The 22,500-nt window shown below is 40.7% G+C and overlaps 1 protein-coding gene across 1 annotated transcript in view; it reads left to right on the forward strand.

The window, feature by feature from the left end:
- Positions 1-22,500, forward strand: part of LOC115115251 (protein FAM227B) — a 101,631-nt gene that overhangs the window by 75,943 nt on the left and 3,188 nt on the right. Inside the window, exons 10-11 of the mRNA XM_065012117.1 lie at positions 2,022-2,143; positions 10,459-10,616. Coding sequence (XP_064868189.1) covers positions 2,022-2,143; positions 10,459-10,616 — 280 coding nt within the window. The remainder of the gene's footprint in view (positions 1-2,021; positions 2,144-10,458; positions 10,617-22,500) is intronic.

Consider the following 22,500-nt stretch of genomic DNA (forward strand, 5'->3'; position numbering starts at 1 on the left):
TTTTGACGTCCGGATGAAAAGCTTGCCCAAAGTAAACTGCCTGCTACTCAGGCCCAGAAGCTAGGATATGCATATAATTGGTTCTGGCTAGAAAACACTATACATTTTCTACAACTGTTAAAATAATGTCTTTGAGTATAACAGAACTGAAATGGCAGGCAAAATCCAGAGGACAAACCATCCCCCAAAAAATTCATCCTACCACTGATTTCAATGGTTGGCACTTGTATAATAGGGCAAAATCGTGCCCGATTTCTAGATGTCAACAGTCTTTAGAAAGAGTTTCAGGCTGGTTTTTGGAAAAATTAGCCAGAAATTTTAGTTTTTCTAGGTGGCTCCCATTTTGGCTGTAGTGTTTCCAAGAGCGTGAATGAGAACACGTTCTTTGGTATTTTTCTCTGGTAAAGACAATAATGATTCTCCGTCTTAAATGTTATCGTTTATTTGCGTATTAGGGTACGTTTATTTGCGTATTAGGGTACGTTTATTTGCGTATTAGGGTACCTAATGTTTGATTACAAATGTTGATTGACTTGTTTGGATATGTTTATCGGTAACGTTTGGGATTCATTTTGTATGCATTTTGAAGGAGGGAAAACGAGTGGATTATTGACTGAAGCGCGCCAGCTAAACTGAGTTTTTATGGATATAAAGAAGGAGTTTATCGAACAAAAGGACCATTTGTAATGTAACTGGGACCTTTTGGAGTGCCAACAGAAGAAGATCTTCAAAAGTAAGGCATATATTATATCGCTATTTATGACTTTCGTGTCGCAACTCCCTGGTTGAAAATGATTTGTTATGCATTTGTGTGATGGGCGCTGTCCTAAGATAATTGCATGGTTTGCTTTCGCCGTAAAGCCTTTTTGAAATCTGACACGCGGCTGGATTAACAAGTTATGCTTTATTTTGATGTATTGCACTTGTGATTTCATGAAAGTTTAATATTTATAGTCATTTAATTTGAATTTGGCGCTCTGCAATTTCACTGGATGTTGGCCAGGTGGGACGGTAGTGTCCCACTGATCCGCAAGAAGTTAAATGATGACAAATACTTTCCTCAGTAGGTCACTCCCATAGAATTCTATGGTCACTCCCACTAAGGCCAATTTTGAGTGGTTGATATCCCGGACTTTTATGTGCTGTGCACAATAGCCTGCAGGTGAGGTTAGTCCAGTGCCAACCTGATCCATAGATTTAGGGCAACATTTTTGTGCGAATTGCAAAAAATACCATAAACCTCATTATATTCTTGCACTGTGATTTAATCTGAAAATGTTCCTCAACGATGTCCGTTATAAGGAGCGGATTATGTAAGGGATAATCAACGAGAGGCTGTGTGTTCTATGGAAAATAATAAATGACTTGGAAGGTGTGTTCCACTAACGCATAGAGCCCTGAGTTGATTATCTCTTATATACTGTACCATGGCTATAATTTAACACATTTGCCGCTCAAAATGTTTTCATTTGCCAGTAGAAATGTGTTCAATATCCACTGAAGTAGGAAGCAAGTTTACTAGATAGCCACAGTAGTTGCCTTGGTAACCCAACAGACTTGCTAGTTTAGCTAACCAGACCATCAGTCCTAGCTTGCTATTATGAAAATCTAATTCAACAATGTCAATAATGTTTTCAATTCGATTTTGCTGCCAAAAGCAGCATGGAACATAAGAATGAACTATAGCCATTGAATTCTACCGTGCTGATATACCGTGCGTTATAGGGAAATAATGCACGCTCTAGAATGGCCTTCAATCAGAAACAAATATTTAACAATGCCATCGTCTAATTGAAAAAACGGAGCAATATATAAATAGTTTCCTCTTCAAAATGCACTTTGTTGAAGAAAAGTTTCATTGAATTCCCATGATAATGAGGTTTATGGTAAGTTTTCCACTTTGCAGTGACTCTGGTGGTAACCATACACACACTATACAATAATCACTCAGTGTGTGTGTGTGTGTGTGTGTGTGTGTGTGTGTGTGTGTGTGTGTGTGTGTGTGTGTGTGTGTAAGTCAGACCTGCAGATGGAGTTTGAAGAGCTGGTGTCCAGCGCCAGGAGACTAAGTCTCAGCAGCACAGAGAAGCAGAAGAGAGGAAGCATTGCTAATGCTGACTCCAGGATGGACCGCAAGAGAGAGGTAAGACAGCAATATGGTACGCTACGTTGATTCAGAGAAGTAACACAATGACCCAATTCTACTGAGCTGGGTCGAGCCAAGTCAAGCTAATCTGCACCAGGCTGGCCTGGTTATGCATCCTCTGTAGTTGACAGAACCCTGCTGGAACGCTGGAAAGAAAATATCTGAGCCAGAACAGTACTGTTTGGGTCGGCACCATAGTGTAAAAATGGTAAAGGTGTCAAAGTGTGTGTGTAGTTATCATGTGTACTTGTAATGTGTTGTGTGTTTAGTATTAGTTGTAATGTGTTGTGTGTTTAGTATTAGTTGTAATGTGTTGTGTGTTTAGTATTAGTTGTAATGTGTTGTGTGTTTAGTATCAGTTGTAATGTGTTGTGTGTTTAGTATTAGTTGTAATGTGTTGTGTGTAGTTGTAATGTGTTGTGTGTATTAGTAGTTGTAATGTTGTAATGTGTTGTGTGTTTAGTATTAGTTGTAATGTGTTGTGTGTTTAGTATTAGTTGTAATGTGTTGTGTGTTTATATATGTGTTGTAATGTGTTGTGTGTTTAGTATTAGTTGTAATGTGTTGTGTGTTTAGTATTAGTTGTAATGTGTTGTGTGTTTAGTATTAGTTGTAATGTAATGTGTTGTGTGTGTGTAGTATTAGTTGTAATGTGTTGTGTGTTTAGTATTAGTTGTAATGTGTTGTGTGTTTAGTATTAGTTGTAATGTGTTGTGTGTTTATTAGTTGTAATGTATTGTGTGTTTAGTTGTAATGTGTTGTGTGTTTAGTATTAGTTGTAATGTGTTGTGTGTTTAGTATTAGTTGTAATGTGTTGTGTGTTTAGTATTAGTTGTAATGTGTTGTGTGTTTAGTTGTAATGTGTTGTGTGTTTAGTATTAGTTGTAATGTGTTGTGTGTTTAGTATTATTGTGTTGTGTGTTTAGTATTAGTTGTAATGTGTTGTGTGTTTAGTATTAGTTGTAATGTGTTGTGTGTTTAGTATTAGTTGTAGTATGTTGTTGTGTGTGTTTAGTATTAGTTGTAATGTGTTGTGTGTTTAGTAATGTGTTGTGTGTTTAGTATTAGTTGTAATGTGTTGTGTGTTTATATTAATGTGTTGTTGTATTAGTTGTAATGTTTGTGTGTATTTAGTTGTAATGTGTTGTGTGTTTAGTATTAGTTGTAATGTGTTGTGTGTTTAGTATAGTTGTAATGTGTTGTGTGTTTAGTAGTTGTAATGTGTTGTGTGTTTAGTATTAGTTGTAATGTGTTGTGTGTTTAGTATTAGTTGTAATGTGTTGTGTGTTTAGTATTAGTTGTAATGTGTTGTGTGTTTAGTATTAGTTGTAATGTGTTGTGTTTTAGTATTAGTTGTAATGTGTTGTGTGTTTATATTAGTTGTAATGTGTTGTTGTAATTAGTTGTAATGTGTGTGTGTATTAGTTGTTAGTGTGTATTAGTGTGTTGTAATTAGTTGTAATGTGTTGTGTGTTGTGTGTTTAGTATTAGTTGTAATGTGTTGTGTGTTTAGTATTAGTTGTAATGTGTTGTGTGTTGTAATGTGTTGTGTGTTTATATAGTTGTAATGTGTTGTGTGTTTAGTATTAGTTGTAATGTGTTGTGTGTTTAGTATTAGTTGTAATGTGTTGTGTGTTTAGTATTAGTTGTAATGTGTTGTGTGTATTAATGTAATGTGTTGTGTGTTTTTTAGTTGTAATGTGTTGTTGTATTATTGTAATGTGTGTGTTGTATTAGTTGTAATGTGTTGTGTGTTTAGTATTAGTTGTAATGTGTTGTGTGTTTAGTATTAGTTGTAATGTGTTGTGTGTTTAGTATTAGTTGTAATGTGTTGTGTGTTTAGTTAGTTGTAATGTGTTGTGTGTTTAATGTATTAGTTGTAATGTGTTGTGTGTTTAGTATTTGTAATGTTTGTAATGTGTTGTGTGTTTAGTTGTAATGTATCAGTTGTAATGTGTTGTGTGTTTAGTATTAGTTGTAATGTGTTGTGTGTTTAGTATTAGTTGTAATGTGTTGTGTGTTTTAGTATTAGTTGTAATGTGTTGTGTGTGTATTAGTTTAGTATTAGTTGTAATGTGTTGTGTGTTTAGTATTAGTTGTAATGTGTTGTGTGTTTAGTATTAGTTGTAATGTGTTGTGTGTTTAGTATTAGTTGTAATGTGTTGTGTGTTTAGTATTAGTTGTAATGTGTTGTGTGTTTAGTATTAGTTGTAATGTGTTGTGTGTTTAGTATTAGTTGTAATGTGTTGTGTGTTTAGTACTAGTAGTTGTAATGTGTTGTGTGTTTAGTATTAGTTGTAATGTGTTGTGTGTATTAGTTGTAATGTGTTGTGTGTTTAGTATTAGTTGTAATGTGTTGTGTGTTTAGTATTAGTTGTAATGTGTTGTGTGTATTAGTTGTAATGTGTTGTGTGTTTAGTATTAGTTGTAATGTGTTGTGTGTTTAGTATTAGTTGTAATGTGTTGTGTGTTTAGTATTAGTTGTAATGTGTTGTGTGTTTAGTATTAGTTGTAATGTGTTGTGTGTATTAGTTGTAATGTGTTGTGTGTTTAGTATTAGTTGTAATGTGTTGTGTGTTTAGTATTAGTTGTAATGTGTTGTGTGTTTAGTATTAGTTGTAATGTGTTGTGTGTTTAGTATTAGTTGTAATGTGTTGTGTGTTTAGTATTAGTTGTAATGTGTTGTGTGTTTAGTATTAGTTGTAATGTGTTGTGTGTTTAGTTGTTAGTTGTAATGTGTTGTGTGTTTAGTATTAGTTGTAATGTGTTGTGTGTTTAGTATTAGTTGTAATGTGTTGTGTGTTTAGTATTAGTTGTGTTGTGTGTTTAATTAGTTGTAATGTGTTGTGTGTTTAGTATTAGTTGTAATGTGTTGTGTGTTTAGTTGTTGTAATGTGTTGTGTGTTTAGTATTAGTTGTAATGTGTTGTGTGTTTAGTATTAGTTGTAATGTGTGTTGTGTGTTTAGTATTAGTTGTAATGTGTTGTGTGTTTAGTATTAGTTGTAATGTGTTGTGTGTTTAGTTAGTTGTAATGTGTTGTGTGTTTAGTTGTTGTAATGTGTTGTGTGTTTAGTATTAGTTGTAATGTGTTGTGTGTTTAGTATTGGTTGTAATGTGTTGTGTGTTTAGTATTAGTTGTAATGTGTTGTGTGTTTAGTATTAGTTGTAATGTGTTGTGTGTATTAGTTGTAATGTGTTGTGTGTTTAGTATTAGTTGTAATGTGTTGTGTGTTTAGTATTAGTTGTAATGTGTTTGTGTTTAGTATTAGTTGTAATGTGTTGTGTGTTTAGTATTAGTTGTAATGTGTTGTGTGTTTAGTATTGTAATGTTTGTAATGTGTTGTGTGTTTAGTATTAGTTGTAATTAGTTGTAATGTGTGTGTGTTTAGTATTAGTTGTAATGTGTTGTGTGTTTAGTTGTAATGTGTTGTTGTAATGTGTTGTGTGTTTAGTATTTGTAGTTTGTAATTGTAATGTGTTGTGTGTTTAGTATTAGTTGTAATGTGTTGTGTGTATTAGTTGTAATGTGTTGTAGTTGTTGTAATGTGTTGTGTGTTTAGTATTAGTTGTAATGTGTTTTGTGTGTTTAGTATTAGTTGTAATGTGTTGTGTGTTTATTATTGTATTAGTTGTAATGTGTTGTGTGTTTAGTATTAGTTGTAATGTGTTGTGTGTTTAGTATTAGTTGTAATGTGTTGTGTGTTTAGTATTAGTTGTAATGTGTTGTGTGTTTAGTTTAGTTGTAATGTGTTGTGTGTAATGTTGTAATGTGTTGTGTTTAGTATTAGTTGTAATGTGTTGTGTGTTTAGTTGTAATGTGTTGTGTGTTTAGTATTAGTTGTAATGTGTTGTGTGTTTAGTATTAGTTGTAATGTGTTGTGTGTTTAGTATTAGTTGTAATGTGTTGTGTGTTTAGTATTAGTTGTAATGTGTTGTGTGTTTAGTATTAGTTGTAATGTGTTGTGTGTTTAGTATGTGTTGTAATGTGTTGTGTGTTTAGTATTAGTTGTAATGTGTTGTGTGTTTTAGTATTAGTTGTAATGTGTTGTGTGTTTAGTATTAGTTGTAATGTGTTGTGTGTTTAGTATTAGTTGTAATGTGTTGTGTGTTTTAGTTGTAATGTGTTGTGTGTTTAGTATTAGTTGTAATGTGTGTTTAGTATTAGTTGTAATGTGTTGTGTGTTTAGTTTAGTTGTAATGTGTTGTGTGTTTAGTATTAGTTGTAATGTGTGTTTAGTATTAGTTGTAATGTTTGTGTGTTTAGTATTAGTTGTAATGTGTTGTGTGTTTAGTATTAGTTGTAATGTGTTGTGTGTTTAGTTGTGTGTTTAGTATTAGTTGTAATGTGTTGTGTGTTTAGTATTAGTTGTAATGTGTTGTGTGTTTAGTATTAGTTGTAATGTGTTGTGTGTTTAGTTGTAATGTGTTGTGTGTTTAGTTGTAATGTGTTGTGTGTTTAGTTGTAATGTGTTGTGTGTTTAGTTGTAATGTGTTGTGTGTTTAGTAATTAGTTGTAATGTGTTGTGTGTTTAGTATTAGTTGTAATGTGTTGTGTGTTTAGTATTAGTTGTAATGTGTTGTGTTTAGTATTAGTTGTAATGTGTTGTGTGTGTTTATATAGTTGTAATGTGTTGTGTGTTTAGTATTAGTTGTAATGTGTTGTGTGTTTAAGTTGTAATGTGTTGTAATTGTTGTGTGTTTAGTATTAGTTGTAATGTGTTGTGTGTTTAGTATTAGTTGTAATGTGTTGTGTGTTTAGTATTAGTTGTAATGTGTTGTGTGTTTAGTATTAGTTGTAATGTGTTGTGTGTTTAGTATTAGTTGTAATGTGTTGTGTGTTTAGTATTAGTTGTAATGTGTTGTGTGTTTAGTATTAGTTGTAATGTGTTGTGTGTTTAGTATTAGTTGTAATGTGTTGTGTGTTTAGTATTAGTTGTAATGTGTTGTGTGTTTAGTATTAGTTGTAATGTGTTGTGTGTTTAGTATTAGTTGTAATGTGTTGTGTGTGTATTAGTAGTTGTAATGTGTTGTGTGTTTAGTATTAGTTGTAATGTGTTGTGTGTTTAGTATTAGTTGTAATGTGTTGTGTGTTTTGTAGTATTTAGTTGTAATGTGTTGTGTGTTTAGTAATTGTTGTTGTAATGTGTTGTGTGTTTTGTTTAGTATTAGTTGTAATGTGTTGTGTGTTTAGTATTAGTTGTAATGTGTTGTGTGTATTAGTTGTAATGTGTTGTGTGTTTAGTATTAGTTGTAATGTGTTGTGTGTATTAGTTGTAATGTGTTGTGTGTTTAGTATTAGTTGTAATGTGTTGTGTTGTGTGTATTAGTAATGTGTTGTGTGTTTAGTATTAGTTGTAATGTGTTGTGTGTTTAGTATTAGTTGTAATGTGTTGTGTGTATTAGTTGTAATGTGTTGTGTGTTTAGTATTAGTTGTAATGTGTTGTGTGTTTAGTATTAGTTGTAATGTGTTGTGTGTTTAGTATTAGTTGTAATGTGTTGTGTGTTTAGTATTAGTTGTAATGTGTTGTGTGTGTTGTAATTGTTGTGTGTTTAGTTTAGTGTTGTGTGTTTAATGTTGTAATGTGTGTTTAGTATTAGTTGTAATGTGTTGTGTGTTTAGTTGTATTAGTTGTAATGTGTTGTGTGTTTAGTATTAGTTGTAATGTGTTGTTGTTTAGTAGTATTGTAGTTGTAATGTGTTGTGTGTTTAGTATTAGTTGTAATGTGTTGTGTGTTTAGTATTAGTTGTAATGTGTTGTGTGTTTAGTATTAGTTGTAATGTGTTGTGTGTATTAGTTGTAATGTGTTGTGTGTTTAGTATTAGTTGTAATGTGTTGTGTGTTTAGTATTAGTTGTAATGTGTTGTGTGTTTAGTATTAGTTGTAATGTGTTGTGTATTAGTTGTAATGTGTTGTGTGTTTAGTATTAGTTGTAATGTGTTGTGTGTGTATTAATGTGTTGTGTGTTTATTAGTTGTAATGTGTTGTGTGTTTAGTATTAGTTGTAATGTGTTGTGTTTAGTATTAGTTGTAATGTGTTAGTGTTTAGTATTTAGTTGTAATGTGTTGTGTGTTTAGTATTAGTTGTAATGTGTTGTGTGTTTAGTATTAGTTGTAATGTGTTGTGTGTTTAGTTGTATTGTTGTTGTAATGTGTGTGTTGTGTTTAGTATTAGTTGTAATGTGTTGTGTGTTTAGTATTAGTTGTAATGTGTTGTGTGTTTAGTATAGTTGTAATGTGTTGTGTGTTTAGTATTAGTTGTAATGTGTTGTGTGTTTAGTATTATTAGTTGTAATGTGTTGTGTGTTTAGTATTAGTTGTAATGTGTTGTGTGTTTAGTATTAGTATTAGTTGTAATGTGTTGTGTGTTTAGTATTAGTTGTAATGTGTTGTGTGTTTAGTATGTAGTTGTAATGTGTTGTGTGTTTAGTATTAGTTGTAATGTGTTGTGTGTTTAGTATTAGTTGTAATGTGTTGTGTGTTTAGTATTGTTGTGTGTTTAGTATTAGTTGTAATGTGTTGTGTGTATTAGTTGTAATGTGTTGTGTGTTTAGTATTAGTTGTAATGTGTTGTGTGTTTAGTATTAGTTGTAATGTGTTGTGTGTTTAGTATTAGTTGTAATGTGTTGTGTGTATTAGTTGTAATGTGTTGTGTGTTTAATGTATTGTGTGTTTAGTATGTTGTAATGTGTTGTGTGTATTAGTTGTAATGTATTATTAGTTGTAATGTGTTGTGTGTTTAGTATTAGTTGTAATGTGTTGTGTGTTTATTAGTTGTAATGTGTTGTGTGTTTAGTATTAGTTGTAATGTGTTGTGTGTTTTAGTATCAGTGTGTTTAGTATTAGTAATGTGTTGTGTGTTTAGTATTAGTTGTAATGTGTTTGTTGTATTAGTGTTTAGTATTAGTTGTAATGTGTTGTGTGTTTAGTATTAGTTGTAATGTGTTGTGTGTTTAGTATTAGTTGTAATGTGTTGTGTGTTTAGTATTAGTTGTAATGTGTTGTGTGTTTAGTATTAGTTGTAATGTGTTGTGTGTTTAGTATTAGTTGTAATGTGTTGTGTGTTTAGTATTAGTTGTAATGTGTTGTGTGTTTAGTATTAGTTGTAATGTGTTGTGTGTTTAGTATTAGTTGTAATGTGTTGTGTGTTTAGTTGTAATGTGTTGTGTGTTTAGTTGTAATGTGTTGTGTGTTTAGTATTAGTTGTAATGTTGTTGTGTGTTTAGTATTAGTTGTAATGTTGTAATGTTGTTGTGTTGTGTAGTATTAGTTGTAATGTGTTGTGTGTTTAGTATTAGTTGTAATGTGTTGTGTGTTTAGTATTAGTTGTAATGTGTTGTGTGTTTAGTATTAGTTGTAATGTGTTGTGTGTTTAGTTGTAATGTGTTGTGTGTTTAGTATTAGTTGTAATGTGTTGTGTGTTTAGTATTAGTTGTAATGTGTGTGTTTAGTTTAGTAATGTGTTGTGTGTTTAGTTGTAATGTGTTGTGTGTTTATTTAGTTGTAATGTGTTGTGTGTTTAGTATTAGTTGTAATGTGTTGTGTGTTTAGTATTAGTTTAGTAATGTGTTGTGTGTTTAGTATTAGTTGTAATGTGTTGTGTGTTTAGTATTTGTAGTTGTAATGTGTTGTGTGTTTAGTTAGTATTAGTTGTAATGTGTTGTGTGTTTAGTATTAGTTGTAATGTGTTGTGTGTTTAGTATTAGTTGTAATGTGTTGTGTGTTTAGTATTAGTTGTAATGTGTTGTGTGTTTAGTAATGTAGTTGTAGTATTAGTTGTAATGTGTTTAGTGTGTTTAAATTGTTGTGTGTTTAGTATCAATGTGTTGTGTAAATGTGTTGTGTGTTTAGTATTAGTTGTAATGTGTTGTGTGTTTAGTTGTATTGTTGTGTTTAGTATGTTGTAATGTGTTGTGTGTTTAGTATTAGTTGTAATGTGTTGTGTGTTTAGTATTAGTTGTAATGTGTTGTGTGTTTAGTATTAGTTGTAATGTGTTGTGTGTTTAGTATTAGTTGTAATGTGTTGTGTGTTTAGTATTAGTTGTAATGTGTTGTGTGTTTAGTATTAGTTGTAATGTGTTGTGTGTTTAGTATTAGTTGTAATGTGTTGTGTGTTTAGTATTAGTTGTAATGTGTTGTGTGTTTAGTATTAGTTGTAATGTGTTGTGTGTTTAGTATTAGTTGTAATGTGTTGTGTGTTTAGTATTGGTTGTAATGTGTTGTGTGTTTAGTATTAGTTGTAATGTGTTGTGTGTATTAGTTGTAATGTGTTGTGTGTTTAGTATTAGTTGTAATGTGTTGTGTGTTCCAGTCCCACTACATCGGAGCAGGTCCAGAGTTCCAGCATGTCTGTTTCAAGCCCTGTGGTCAGAGTCCTCTGGTGTCTCGTTACCTGCACCTCCAAGACATCCCTACACCCGCTGGATCTGACACACGCAGGATCAGACGCACTGAGATCACCAACCTCACATATCCTTACACACACACACACACACACACACACACACACACACACACACACACACACACACACACACACACACACACACACACACACACACACACACACACACACACACAGCAGCCCTGTCTCCCCATCCCCATACCCCTGAACCAGCCCTGTCTCCCCATCCACATACCCCTGAACCAGCCCTGTCTCCCATCCCCATACCCCTGAACCAGACCTGTCTCCCTATCCCCATACCCCTGAACCAGCCCTGTCTCCCCATCCCCATACCCCTGAACCAGCCCTACTCCCAACTGAAGAAGAAGGTGAGCAGCATTGTGTTGAATGACATGTCAGTTGGCATAATTGCAGGTACTGCAATACATTGAGGACGGGAATGTGATTCTCCAGTCAGGAAAAATCTCCCTTGACACAGAGGCAGCCAATATCAGAGCCTTAAAGGAAGAGGCTCTTAGAGATGGATGGGAGTCTCTCCTGTCTGAGGCAACACTGATTTCTCCCCAAATGGATGTTGCACCTCAATTTAGCAAGGAACACAGCCGCCAGAGGAAATGGAAGAGATTCCAAATCAAATAAAATCAAATGTATTTGTCACATACACATGGTTAGCAGATGTTAATGCGAGTGTAGCGAAATGCTTGTGCTTCTAGTTCCGACAATGCAGTAATAACCAACCAGTAATCTAACCTAACAATTCCAAAACTACTACCTTATACACACAAGTGTAAAGGGATAAATTATATGTAAATAAAGATATATGAATGAGTGATGGTACAGAACGGCATAGGCACGATGCAGTAGATGGTATCGAGTACAGTATATACATATGAGATGAGTAATGTAAGGTATGTAAACAAAGTGGCATAGTTTAAAGTGGCTAGTGATACATGTATTACATAAAGATGCAGTAGATGATATAGAGTACAGTATATACATATACATATGAGATGAGTAATGTAGGGTATGTAAACATTATATTAAGTAGTATTGTTTAAAGTGGCTAGTGATATATTTTACATCAATTCCCATCAATTCCCATTATTAAAGTGGCTGGAGTTGAGTCAGTGTGTTGGCAGCAGCCACTCATTGTGGCTGTTTAACAGTCTGATGGTGGCTGTTTAACAGTCTGATGGCCTTGAGATAGAAAATGTTTTTCAGTCTCTCGGTCCCTGCTTTAATGCACCTGTACTGACCTCGCCTTCTGGATGATAGCGGGGTGAACAGGCAGTGGCTCAGGTGGTTGTTGTCCTTGATGATCTTTATGGCCTTCCTGTGACATCGGGTGGTGTAGGTGTCCTGGGGGGCAGGTAGTTTGCCCCCGGTGATGCGTTGTGCAGACCTCACTACCCTCTGGAGAGCCTTACGGTTGCGGGCGGAGCAGTTGCCGTACCAGGCGGTGATACAGCCCGACAGGATGCTCTCGATTGTGCATCTGTAGAAGTTTGTGAGTGCTTTTGGTGACAAGCCAAATTTCTTCAGCCTCCTGAGGTTGAAGAGGCGCTGCTGCGCCTTCTTCACCACGCTGTCTGTGTGGGTGGACCAATTCAGTTTGTCTGTGATGTGTACGCCGAGGAACTTAAAACTTACTACCCTCTCCACTACTGTCCCATCGATGTGGATAGGGGGGTGCTCCCTCTGCTGTTTCCTGAAGTCCGCAATCATGATGACACCTCTCAAGAGGAGACAGCTCAGGACAGTGCAGCAAAGGTGTTTCGGAACAGTGTTTTTTACTGCTATAGACGACATCATGAGTGACTTGGACACTAGGTTTCACACCACTGCAAAAATTGTAGAATCATTTTCTAATGTTCCTAAAGTTGGTCAGATTAGTGAGGATCAAGTCCCTTCTGTCTGCCAACCACTGATCATGACATATTCCAGAGATCTGACACCTGAGTTTCAACATGAAGTAAGACACCTGAACACTGTATATGCTGCCACTTTCCCCCCTAACTTGTCCCTCTTTGTCTACTGACACCTGAACATTGTATATGCTGCCACTTCCCCCCCCCTAACTTGTTCCCTCTTTGTCTCCTGACACCTGAACACTGTATATGCTGCCACTTCCCCCCCTAACGTGTTCCCTCTTTGTCTCCTGACACCTGAACACTGTATATGCTGCCACTTCCCCCCCTAACGTGTTCCCTCTTTGTCTCCTGACACCTGAACACTGTATATGCTGCCACTTCCCCCCCTAACTTGTTCCCTCTTTGTCTCCTGACACCTGAACACTGTATATGCTGCCACTTCCCCCTAACTTGTCCCTCTTTGTCTACTGACACCTGAACACTGTATATGCTGCCACTTCCCCCTAACTTGTCCCTCTTTGTCTCCTGACACCTGAACACTGTATATGCTGCCACTTCCCCCTAACTTGTCCCCTCTTTGTCTCTGACACCTGAACACTGTATATGCTGCCACTTCCCCTTGTCCCCTAACTGAACACTGTCCCCCCCTAACTTGTCCCTCTTTGTCTACTGACACCTGAACACTGTATATGCTGCCACTTCCCCCTAACTTGTCCCCTCTTTGTCTCCTGACACCTGAACACTGTATATGCTGCCACTTCCCCCTAACTTGTTCCCTCTTTGTCTCCTGACACCTGAACACTGTATATGCTGCCACTTCCCCCTAACTTGTTCCCTCTTTGTCTACTGACACCTGAACACTGTATATGCTGCCACTTCCCCCTAACTTGTCCCTCTTTGTCTACTGACACCTGAACACTGTATATGCTGCCACTTCCCCCTAACTTGTCCCTCTTTGTCTACTGACACCTGAACACTGTATATGCTGCCACTTCCCCCTAACTTGTTCCCTCTTTGTCTCCTGACACCTGAACACTGTATATGCTGCCACTTCCCCCCTAACTTGTCCCTCTTTGTCTACTGACACCTGAACACTGTATATGCTGCCACTTCCCCCTAACTTGTTCCCTCTTTGTCTCCTGACACCTGAACACTGTATATGCTGACACTTCCCCCTAACTTGTTCCCTCTTTGTCTCCTGACACCTGAACACTGTATATGCTGCCACTTCCCCCTAACTTGTTCCCTCTTTGTCTCCTGACACCTGAACACTGTATATGCTGCCACTTTCCCCTAACTTGTCCCTCTTTGTCTACTGACACCTGAACACTGTATATGCTGCCACTTCCCCCTAACTTGTTCCCTCTTTGTCTCCTGACACCTGAACACTGTATATGCTGCCACTTCCCCCTAACTTGTCCCCTCTTTGTCTCCTGACACCTGAACACTGTATATGCTGCCACTTCCCCCTAACTTGTCCCCTCTTTGTCTCCTGACACCTGAGCACTGTATATGCTGCCACTTCCCCCTAACTTGTCCCCTCTTTGTCTCCTGACACCTGAGCACTGTATATGCTGACACTTTCCCCCTAACTTGTTCTCTCTTTGTCTCCTGACACCTGAACACTGTATATGCTGCCACTTCCCCCTAACTTGTTCCCTCTTTGTCTCCTGACACCTGAACACTGTATATGCTGCCACTTCCCCCTAACTTGTCCCCTCTTTGTCTCCTGACACCTGAACACTGTATATGCTGCCACTTCCCCCCTAACTTGTTCCCTCTTTGTCTCCTGACACCTGAACACTGTATTTGCTGACACTTCCCCCTAACTTGTCCCCTCTTTTTCTCCTGACACCTGAACACTGTATATGCTGCCACTTTCCCCCTAACTTGTCCCCTCTTTGTCTCCTGACACCTGAACACTGTATATGCTGCCACTTCCCCCCTAACTTGTCCCCTTTTTGTCTCCTGACACCTGAACACTGTATATGCTGCCACTTCCCCCTAACTTGTCCCCTCTTTCTCTGACCTGAACACTGTATATGCTGCCACTTCCCCCATAACTTGTCCCCTCTTTGTCTCCTGACACCTGAACACTGTATATGCTGCCACTTCCCCCTAACTTGTCCCTCTTTTGTCTCCTGACACCTGAACACTGTATATGCTGCCACTTCCCCCTAACTTGTCCCCTCTTTGTCTACTGACACCTGAACACTGTATATGCTGCCACTTCCCCCTAACATGTCCCTCTTTGTCTACTGACACCTGAACACTGTATATGCTGCCACTTTCCCCCTAACTTGTCCCCTTTGTCTCCTGACACCTGAACACTGTATATGCTGCCACTTCCCCCTAACTTGTCCCCTCTTTGTCTCCTGACACCTGAACACTGTATATGCTGCCACTTCCCCCTAACTTGTCCCCTCTTTGTCTCCTGACACCTGAACACTGTATATGCTGCCACTTCCCCCTAACTTGTCCCCTCTTTGTCTCCTGACACCTGAACACTGTATATGCTGCCACTTCCCCCTAACTTGTTCCCTCTTTGTCTCCTGACACCTGAACACTGTATATGCTGCCACTTCCCCCTAACTTGTCCCCTCTTTGTCTCCTGACACCTGAACACTGTATATGCTGACACTTTCCCCCTAACTTGTCCCCTCTTTGTCTCCTGACACCTGAACACTGTATATGCTGCCACTTCCCCCTAACTTGTTCCCTCTTTGTCTCCTGACACCTGAACACTGTATATGCTGCCACTTTCCCCCTAACTTGTCCCCTCTTTGTCTCCTGACACCTGAACACTGTATATGCTGCCACTTCCCCCTAACTTGTCCCCTCTTTGTCTCCTGACACCTGAACACTGTATATGCTGCCACTTTCCCCTAACTTGTCCCCTCTTTGTCTCCTGACACCTGAACACTGTATATGCTGCCACTTCCCCCTAACTTGTCCCCTCTTTGTCTCCTGACACCTGAACACTGTATATGCTGCCACTTCCCCCTAACTTGTCCCCTCTTTGTCTCACTGAACACTGTATATGCTGCCACTTCCCCCTAACTTGTCCCCTCTTTGTCTCCTGACACCTGAACACTGTATATGCTGCCACTTCCCCCTAACATGTCCCTCTTTGTCTACTGACACCTGAACACTGTATATGCTGCCACTTTCCCCCCTAACTTGTCCCCTCTTTGTCTCCTGAACACTGTATATGCTGCCACTTCCCCCTAACTTGTCCCCTCTTTGTCTCCTGACACCTGAACACTGTATATGCTGCCACTTCCCCCTAACTTGTCCCTCTTTGTCTCCTGACACCTGAACACTGTATATGCTGCCACTTCCCCTAACTTGTCCCCTCTTTGTCTCCTGACAACTGAACACTGTATATGCTGCCACTTCCCCCTAACTTGTTCCCTCTTTGTCTCCTGACACCTGAACACTGTATATGCTGCCACTTCCCCCTAACTTGTCCCCTCTTTGTCTACTGACACCTGAACACTGTATATGCTGCCACTTCCCCCTAACATGTCCCTCTTTGTCTCCTGACACCTGAACACTGTATATGCTGCCACTTTCCCCCTAACTTGTCCCCTCTTTGTCTCCTGAACACTGTATATGCTGCCACTTCCCCCTAACTTGTCCCCTCTTTGTCTCCTGACACCTGAACACTGTATATGCTGCCACTTCCCCCTAACTTGTCCCCTCTTTGTCTCCTGACACCTGAACACTGTATATGCTGCCACTTCCCCCTAACTTGTCCCCTCTTTGTCTCCTGACACCTGAACACTGTATATGCTGCCACTTCCCCCTAACTTGTTCCCTCTTTGTCTCCTGACACCTGAACACTGTATATGCTGCCACTTCCCCCTAACTTGTCCCCTCTTTGTCTCCTGACACCTGAACACTGTATATGCTGCCACTTTCCCCTAACTTGTCCCCTCTTTGTCTCCTGACACCTGAACACTGTATATGCTGCCACTTCCCCCTAACTTGTTCCCTCTTTGTCTCCTGACACCTGAACACTGTATATGCTGCCACTTTCCCCCTAACTTGTCCCCTCTTTGTCTCCTGACACCTGAACACTGTATATGCTGCCACTTCCCCCTAACTTGTCCCCTCTTTGTCTCCTGACACCTGAACACTGTATATGCTGCCACTTTCCCCCTAACTTGTCCCCTCTTTGTCTCCTGACACCTGAACACTATATGCTGCCACTTCCCCCTAACTTGTCCCCTCTTTGTCTCCTGACACCTGAACACTGTATATGCTGCCACTTCCCCCTAACTTGTCCCCTCTTTGTCTCCTGAACACTGTATATGCTGCCACTTCCCCCTAACTTGTCCCCTCTTTGTCTCCTGACACCTGAACACTGTATATGCTGCCACTTCCCCCTAACATGTCCCTCTTTGTCTACTGACACCTGAACACTGTATATGCTGCCACTTTCCCCTAACTTGTCCCCTCTTTGTCTCCTGAACACTGTATATGCTGCCTGTCCCCTCTTTGTCTCCTGAACCTGAACACTGTATATGCTGCCACTTCCCCTAACTTGTCCCCTCTTTGTCTCCTGACACCTGAACACTGTATATGCTGCCACTTCCCCCTAACTTGTCCCCTCTTTGTCTCCTGACACACTGTATATGCTGCCACTTCCCCCTGTCTCCTGACACAACACTGTATATGCTGCCACTTCCCCCTAACTTGTTCCCTCTTTGTCTCCTGACACCTGAACACTGTATATGCTGCCACTTCCCCCTAACTTGTCCCCTCTTTGTCTCCTGACACCTGAACACTGTATATGCTGCCACTTCCCCCTAACTTGTCCCTCTTTGTCTCCTGACACCTGAACACTGTATATGCTGACACTTCCCCCTAACTTGTCCCCTCTTTGTCTCCTGACACCTGAACACTGTATATGCTGCCACTTCCCCTAACTTGTCCCCTCTTTGTCTCCTGACACCTGAACACTGTATATGCTGCCACTTCCCCCTAACTTGTCCCCTCTTTGTCTCCTGACACCTGAACACTGTATATGCTGCCACTTTCCCCCTAACTTGTCCCCTCTTTGTCTCCTGACACCTGAACACTGTATATGCTGCCACTTCCCCTAACTTGTTCTCTCTTTGTCTCCTGACACCTGAACACTGTATATGCTGCCACTTTCCCCCTAACTTGTCCCCTTTTGTCTCCTGACACCTGAACACTGTATATGCTGCCACTTCCCCCTAACTTGTCCCCTCTTTGTCTCCTGACACCTGAACACTGTATATGCTGCCACTTTCCCCCTAACTTGTCCCCTCTTTGTCTCCTGACACCTGAACACTGTATATGCTGCCACTTCCCCCTAACTTGTCCCCTCTTTGTCTCCTGACACCTGAACACTGTATATGCTGCCACTTCCCCCTAACTTGTCCCCTCTTTGTCTCCTGACACCTGACACTGTATATGCTGCCACTTCCCCCTAACTTGTCCCCTCTTTGTCTCCTGACACCTGAACACTGTATATGCTGCCACTTCCCCCTAACTTGTCCCTCTTTGTCTCCTGACACCTGAACACTGTATATGCTGCCACTTCCCCCTAACTTGTCCCCTCTTTGTCTCCTGACACCTGAACACTGTATATGCTGCCACTTCCCCTTGTCCCCTAACTTGTTCCCCCTCTTTGTCTCCTGACACCTGAACACTGTATATGCTGCCACTTCCCCCTAACGTGTTCCCTCTTTGTCTCCTGACACCTGAACACTGTATATGCTGCCACTTCCCCCTAACTTGTTCCCTCTTTGTCTCCTGACACCTGAACACTGTATATGCTGCCACTTCCCCCTAACTTGTCCCCTCTTTGTCTCCTGACACCTGAACACTGTATATGCTGACACTTTCCCCCTAACTTGTCCCCTCTTTGTCTCCTGACACCTGAACACTGTATATGCTGCCACTTCCCCCTAACTTGTTCCCTCTTTGTCTCCTGACACCTGAACACTGTATATGCTGCCACTTCCCCCTAACTTGTCCCCTCTTTGTCTCCTGACACCTGAACACTGTATATGCTGACACTTTCCCCCTAACTTGTCCCCTCTTTGTCTACTGACACCTGAACACTGTATATGTTGCCACTTTCCCCCTAACTTGTTCTCTCTTTGTCTCCTGACACCTGAACACTGTATATGCTGACACTTCCCCCTAACTTGTCCCCTCTTTGTCTCCTGACACCTGAACACTGTATATGCTGCCACTTCCCCCTAACTTGTCCCCTCTTTGTCTCCTGACACCTGAACACTGTATATGCTGCCACTTCCCCCTAACTTGTCCCTCTTTGTCTACTGACACCTGAACACTGTATATGCTGCCACTTTCCCCCTAACTTGTCCCCTCTTTGTCTCCTGAACACTGTATATGCTGCCACTTCCCCCTAACTTGTCCCCTCTTTGTCTCCTGACACCTGAACACTGTATATGCTGCCACTTCCCCCCTAACTTGTCCCTCTTTGTCTACTGACACCTGAACACTGTATATGCTGCCACTTTCCCCCCTAACTTGTCCCCTCTTTGTCTCCTGAACACTGTATATGCTGCCACTTCCCCCTAACTTGTCCCCTCTTTGTCTCCTGACACCTGAACACTGTATATGCTGCCACTTCCCCCTAACTTGTCCCCTCTTTGTCTCCTGAACACTGTATATGCTGCCACTTCCCCCTAACTTGTCCCCTCTTTGTCTCCTGACACCTGAACACTGTATATGCTGCCACTTCCCCTAACTTGTCCCTCTTTGTCTACTGACACCTGAACACTGTATATGCTGCCACTTTCCCCCTAACTTGTCCCCTCTTTCTCTCTGAACACTGTATATGCTGCCACTTCCCCCTAACTTGTCCCCTCTTTGTCTCCTGACACCTGAACACTGTATATGCTGCCACTTCCCCCCTAACTTGTCCCCTCTTTGTCTCCTGACACCTGAACACTGTATATGCTGCCACTTCCCCCCTAACTTGTCCCCTCTTTGTCTCCTGACAACTGAACACTGTATATGCTGCCACTTCCCCCCTAACTTGTTCCCTCTTTGTCTCCTGACACCTGAACACTGTATATGCTGCCACTTCCCCCCTAACTTGTCCCCTCTTTGTCTCCTGACACCTGAACACTGTATATGCTGCCACTTCCACCCCTAACTTGTTCCCTCTTTGTCTCCGGACACCTGAACACTGTATATGCTGACACTTCCCCCCCTAACTTGTCCCCTCTTTGTCTCCTGACACCTGAACACTGTATATGCTGCCACTTCCCCCTAACTTGTCCCCTCTTTGTCTCCTGACACCTGAACACTGTATATGCTGCCACTTCCCCCTAACTTGTCCCCTCTTTGTCTCCTGACACCTGAACACTGTATATGCTGCCACTTTCCCCCTAACTTGTCCCCTCTTTGTCTCCTGACACCTGAACACTGTATATGCTGCCACTTCCCCCTAACTTGTTCTCTCTTTGTCTCCTGACACCTGAACACTGTATATGCTGCCACTTTCCCCCTAACTTGTCCCCTCTTTGTCTCCTGACACCTGAACACTGTATATGCTGCCACTTCCCCCTAACTTGTCCCCTCTTTGTCTCCTGACACCTGAACACTGTATATGCTGCCACTTTCCCCTAACTTGTCCCCTCTTTGTCTCCTGACACCTGAACACTGTATATGCTGCCACTTCCCCCTAACTTGTCCCCTCTTTGTCTCCTGACACCTGAACACTGTATTTGCTGCCACTTCCCCCTAACTTGTCCCCTCTTTGTCTCCTGAACACTGTATATGCTGCCACTTCCCCCCCTAACTTGTCCCCTCTTTGTCTCCTGACACCTGAACACTGTATATGCTGCCACTTCCCCCCTAACTTGTCCCTCTTTGTCTACTGACACCTGAACACTGTATATGCTGCCACTTTCCCCCTAACTTGTTCTCCTCTTTGTCTCCTGACACCTGAACACTGTATATGCTGCCACTTCCCCCTAACTTGTCCCCTCTTTGTCTACTGACACCTGAACATTGTATATGCTGCCACTTCCCCCTAACTTGTTCCCTCTTTGTCTCCTGACACCTGAACACTGTATATGCTGCCACTTCCCCTAACGTGTTCCCTCTTTGTCTCCTGACACCTGAACACTGTATATGCTGCCACTTCCCCCTAACTTGTTCCCTCTTTGTCTCCTGACACCTGAACACTGTATATGCTGCCACTTCCCCCTAACTTGTCCCCTCTTTGTCTCCTGACACCTGAACACTGTATATGCTGACACTTTCCCCCTAACTTGTCCCCTCTTTGTCTCCTGACACCTGAACACTGTATATGCTGCCACTTCCCCTAACTTGTTCCCTCTTTGTCTCCTGACACCTGAACACTGTATATGCTGCCACTTCCCCCTAACTTGTCCCCTCTTTGTCTCCTGACACCTGAACACTGTATATGCTGACACTTTCCCCCTAACTTGTCCCCTCTTTGTCTACTGACACCTGAACACTGTATATGCTGCCACTTTCCCCCTAACTTGTTCTCTCTTTGTCTCCTGACACCTGAACACTGTATATGCTGACACTTCCCCCTAACTTGTCCCCTCTTTGTCTCCTGACACCTGAACACTGTATATGCTGCCACTTCCCCCCTAACTTGTCCCCTCTTTGTCTCCTGACACCTGAACACTGTATATGCTGCCACTTCCCCCCCTAACTTGTCCCCTCTTTGTCTCCTGACACCTGAACACTGTATATGCTGACACTTTCCCCCCCTAACTTGTCCCCTCTTTGTCTCCTGACACCTGAACACTGTATATGCTGCCACTTCCCCCCCTAACTTGTTCTCTCTTTGTCTCCTGACACCTGAACACTGTATATGCTGCCACTTTCCCCCTAACTTGTCCCCTCTTTGTCTCCTGACACCTGAACACTGTATATGCTGCCACTTCCCCCTAACTTGTCCCCTCTTTGTCTCCTGACACCTGAACACTGTATATGCTGCCACTTCCCCCTAACTTGTCCCCTCTTTGTCTCCTGACACCTGAACACTGTATATGCTGCCACTTCCCCCTAACTTGTCCCCTTTGTCTCCTGAACACTGTATATGCTGCCACTTCCCCCTAACTTGTCCCCTCTTTGTCTCCTGACACCTGAACACTGTATATGCTGCCACTTCCCCCTAACTTGTCCCCTCTTTGTCTCCTGACACCTGAACATTGTATATGCTGCCACTTTCCCCCTAACTTGTCCCCTCTTTGTCTCCTGACACCTGAACACTGTATATGCTGCCACTTCCCCCTAACTTGTTCCCTCTTTGTCTCCTGACACCTGAACACTGTATATGCTGCCACTTCCCCCTAACTTGTCCCCTCTTTGTCTCCTGACACCTGAACACTGTATATGCTGCCACTTCCCCCCCTAACTTGTCCCTCTTTGTCTCCTGACACCTGAACACTGTATATGCTGACACTTTCCCCCCCTAACTTGTCCCCTCTTTGTCTCCTGAATGCAATTTGTAAAATGCAGCTGAAAAAGCATATTTGTAGAAGTGTGCATTGCTTTACGTATATTTTGCACACTGCCTGTGACTGTTGCTGGTGGTGAGAGAGCTTTCAGTAAGATAAAACTGATTCAAACAACTATTTGAGGTCCACTATGTCCCAGGGCAGGCTTTGCAGTTTTGTCATGCTGTCCATTGAAAGTCAGTTAGCTAGACTTGATCAGTGACTTTGCTAGCTAGAAGGCTCAGCGCTGGGCTCTTGGTGAGTAAGGCTGAGTAAGGGCCAGTGATAACTGTTAAATGGTATGGCTGTGGATATTGGATCACTATATCAATACACTACATGATGTTCACAGGCTGAGAACAAGACTGAGAACAGACAGAGAACAAGATGTATCTCAAAGTAATGGCTGGATTACCATAGAATTTGTTGTGCCCAATCAAGACCCCAAGTGGAAGAAACCTATTGATTTGGTGACCCCTTGACCTTTCCTGTAGCACCAACATCAGGCCTTTTCATTATCCATTTAATTTTGTTTTCCATTTTCCATTTCCACTTTTCCAGCTGCTTATTTTCTAGTTGGTATG

The sequence above is a fragment of the Oncorhynchus nerka genome, linkage group LG27 (genome assembly GCF_034236695.1).
Source record: "Oncorhynchus nerka isolate Pitt River linkage group LG27, Oner_Uvic_2.0, whole genome shotgun sequence".
Taxonomy (NCBI): Eukaryota; Metazoa; Chordata; class Actinopteri; order Salmoniformes; family Salmonidae; genus Oncorhynchus; species Oncorhynchus nerka.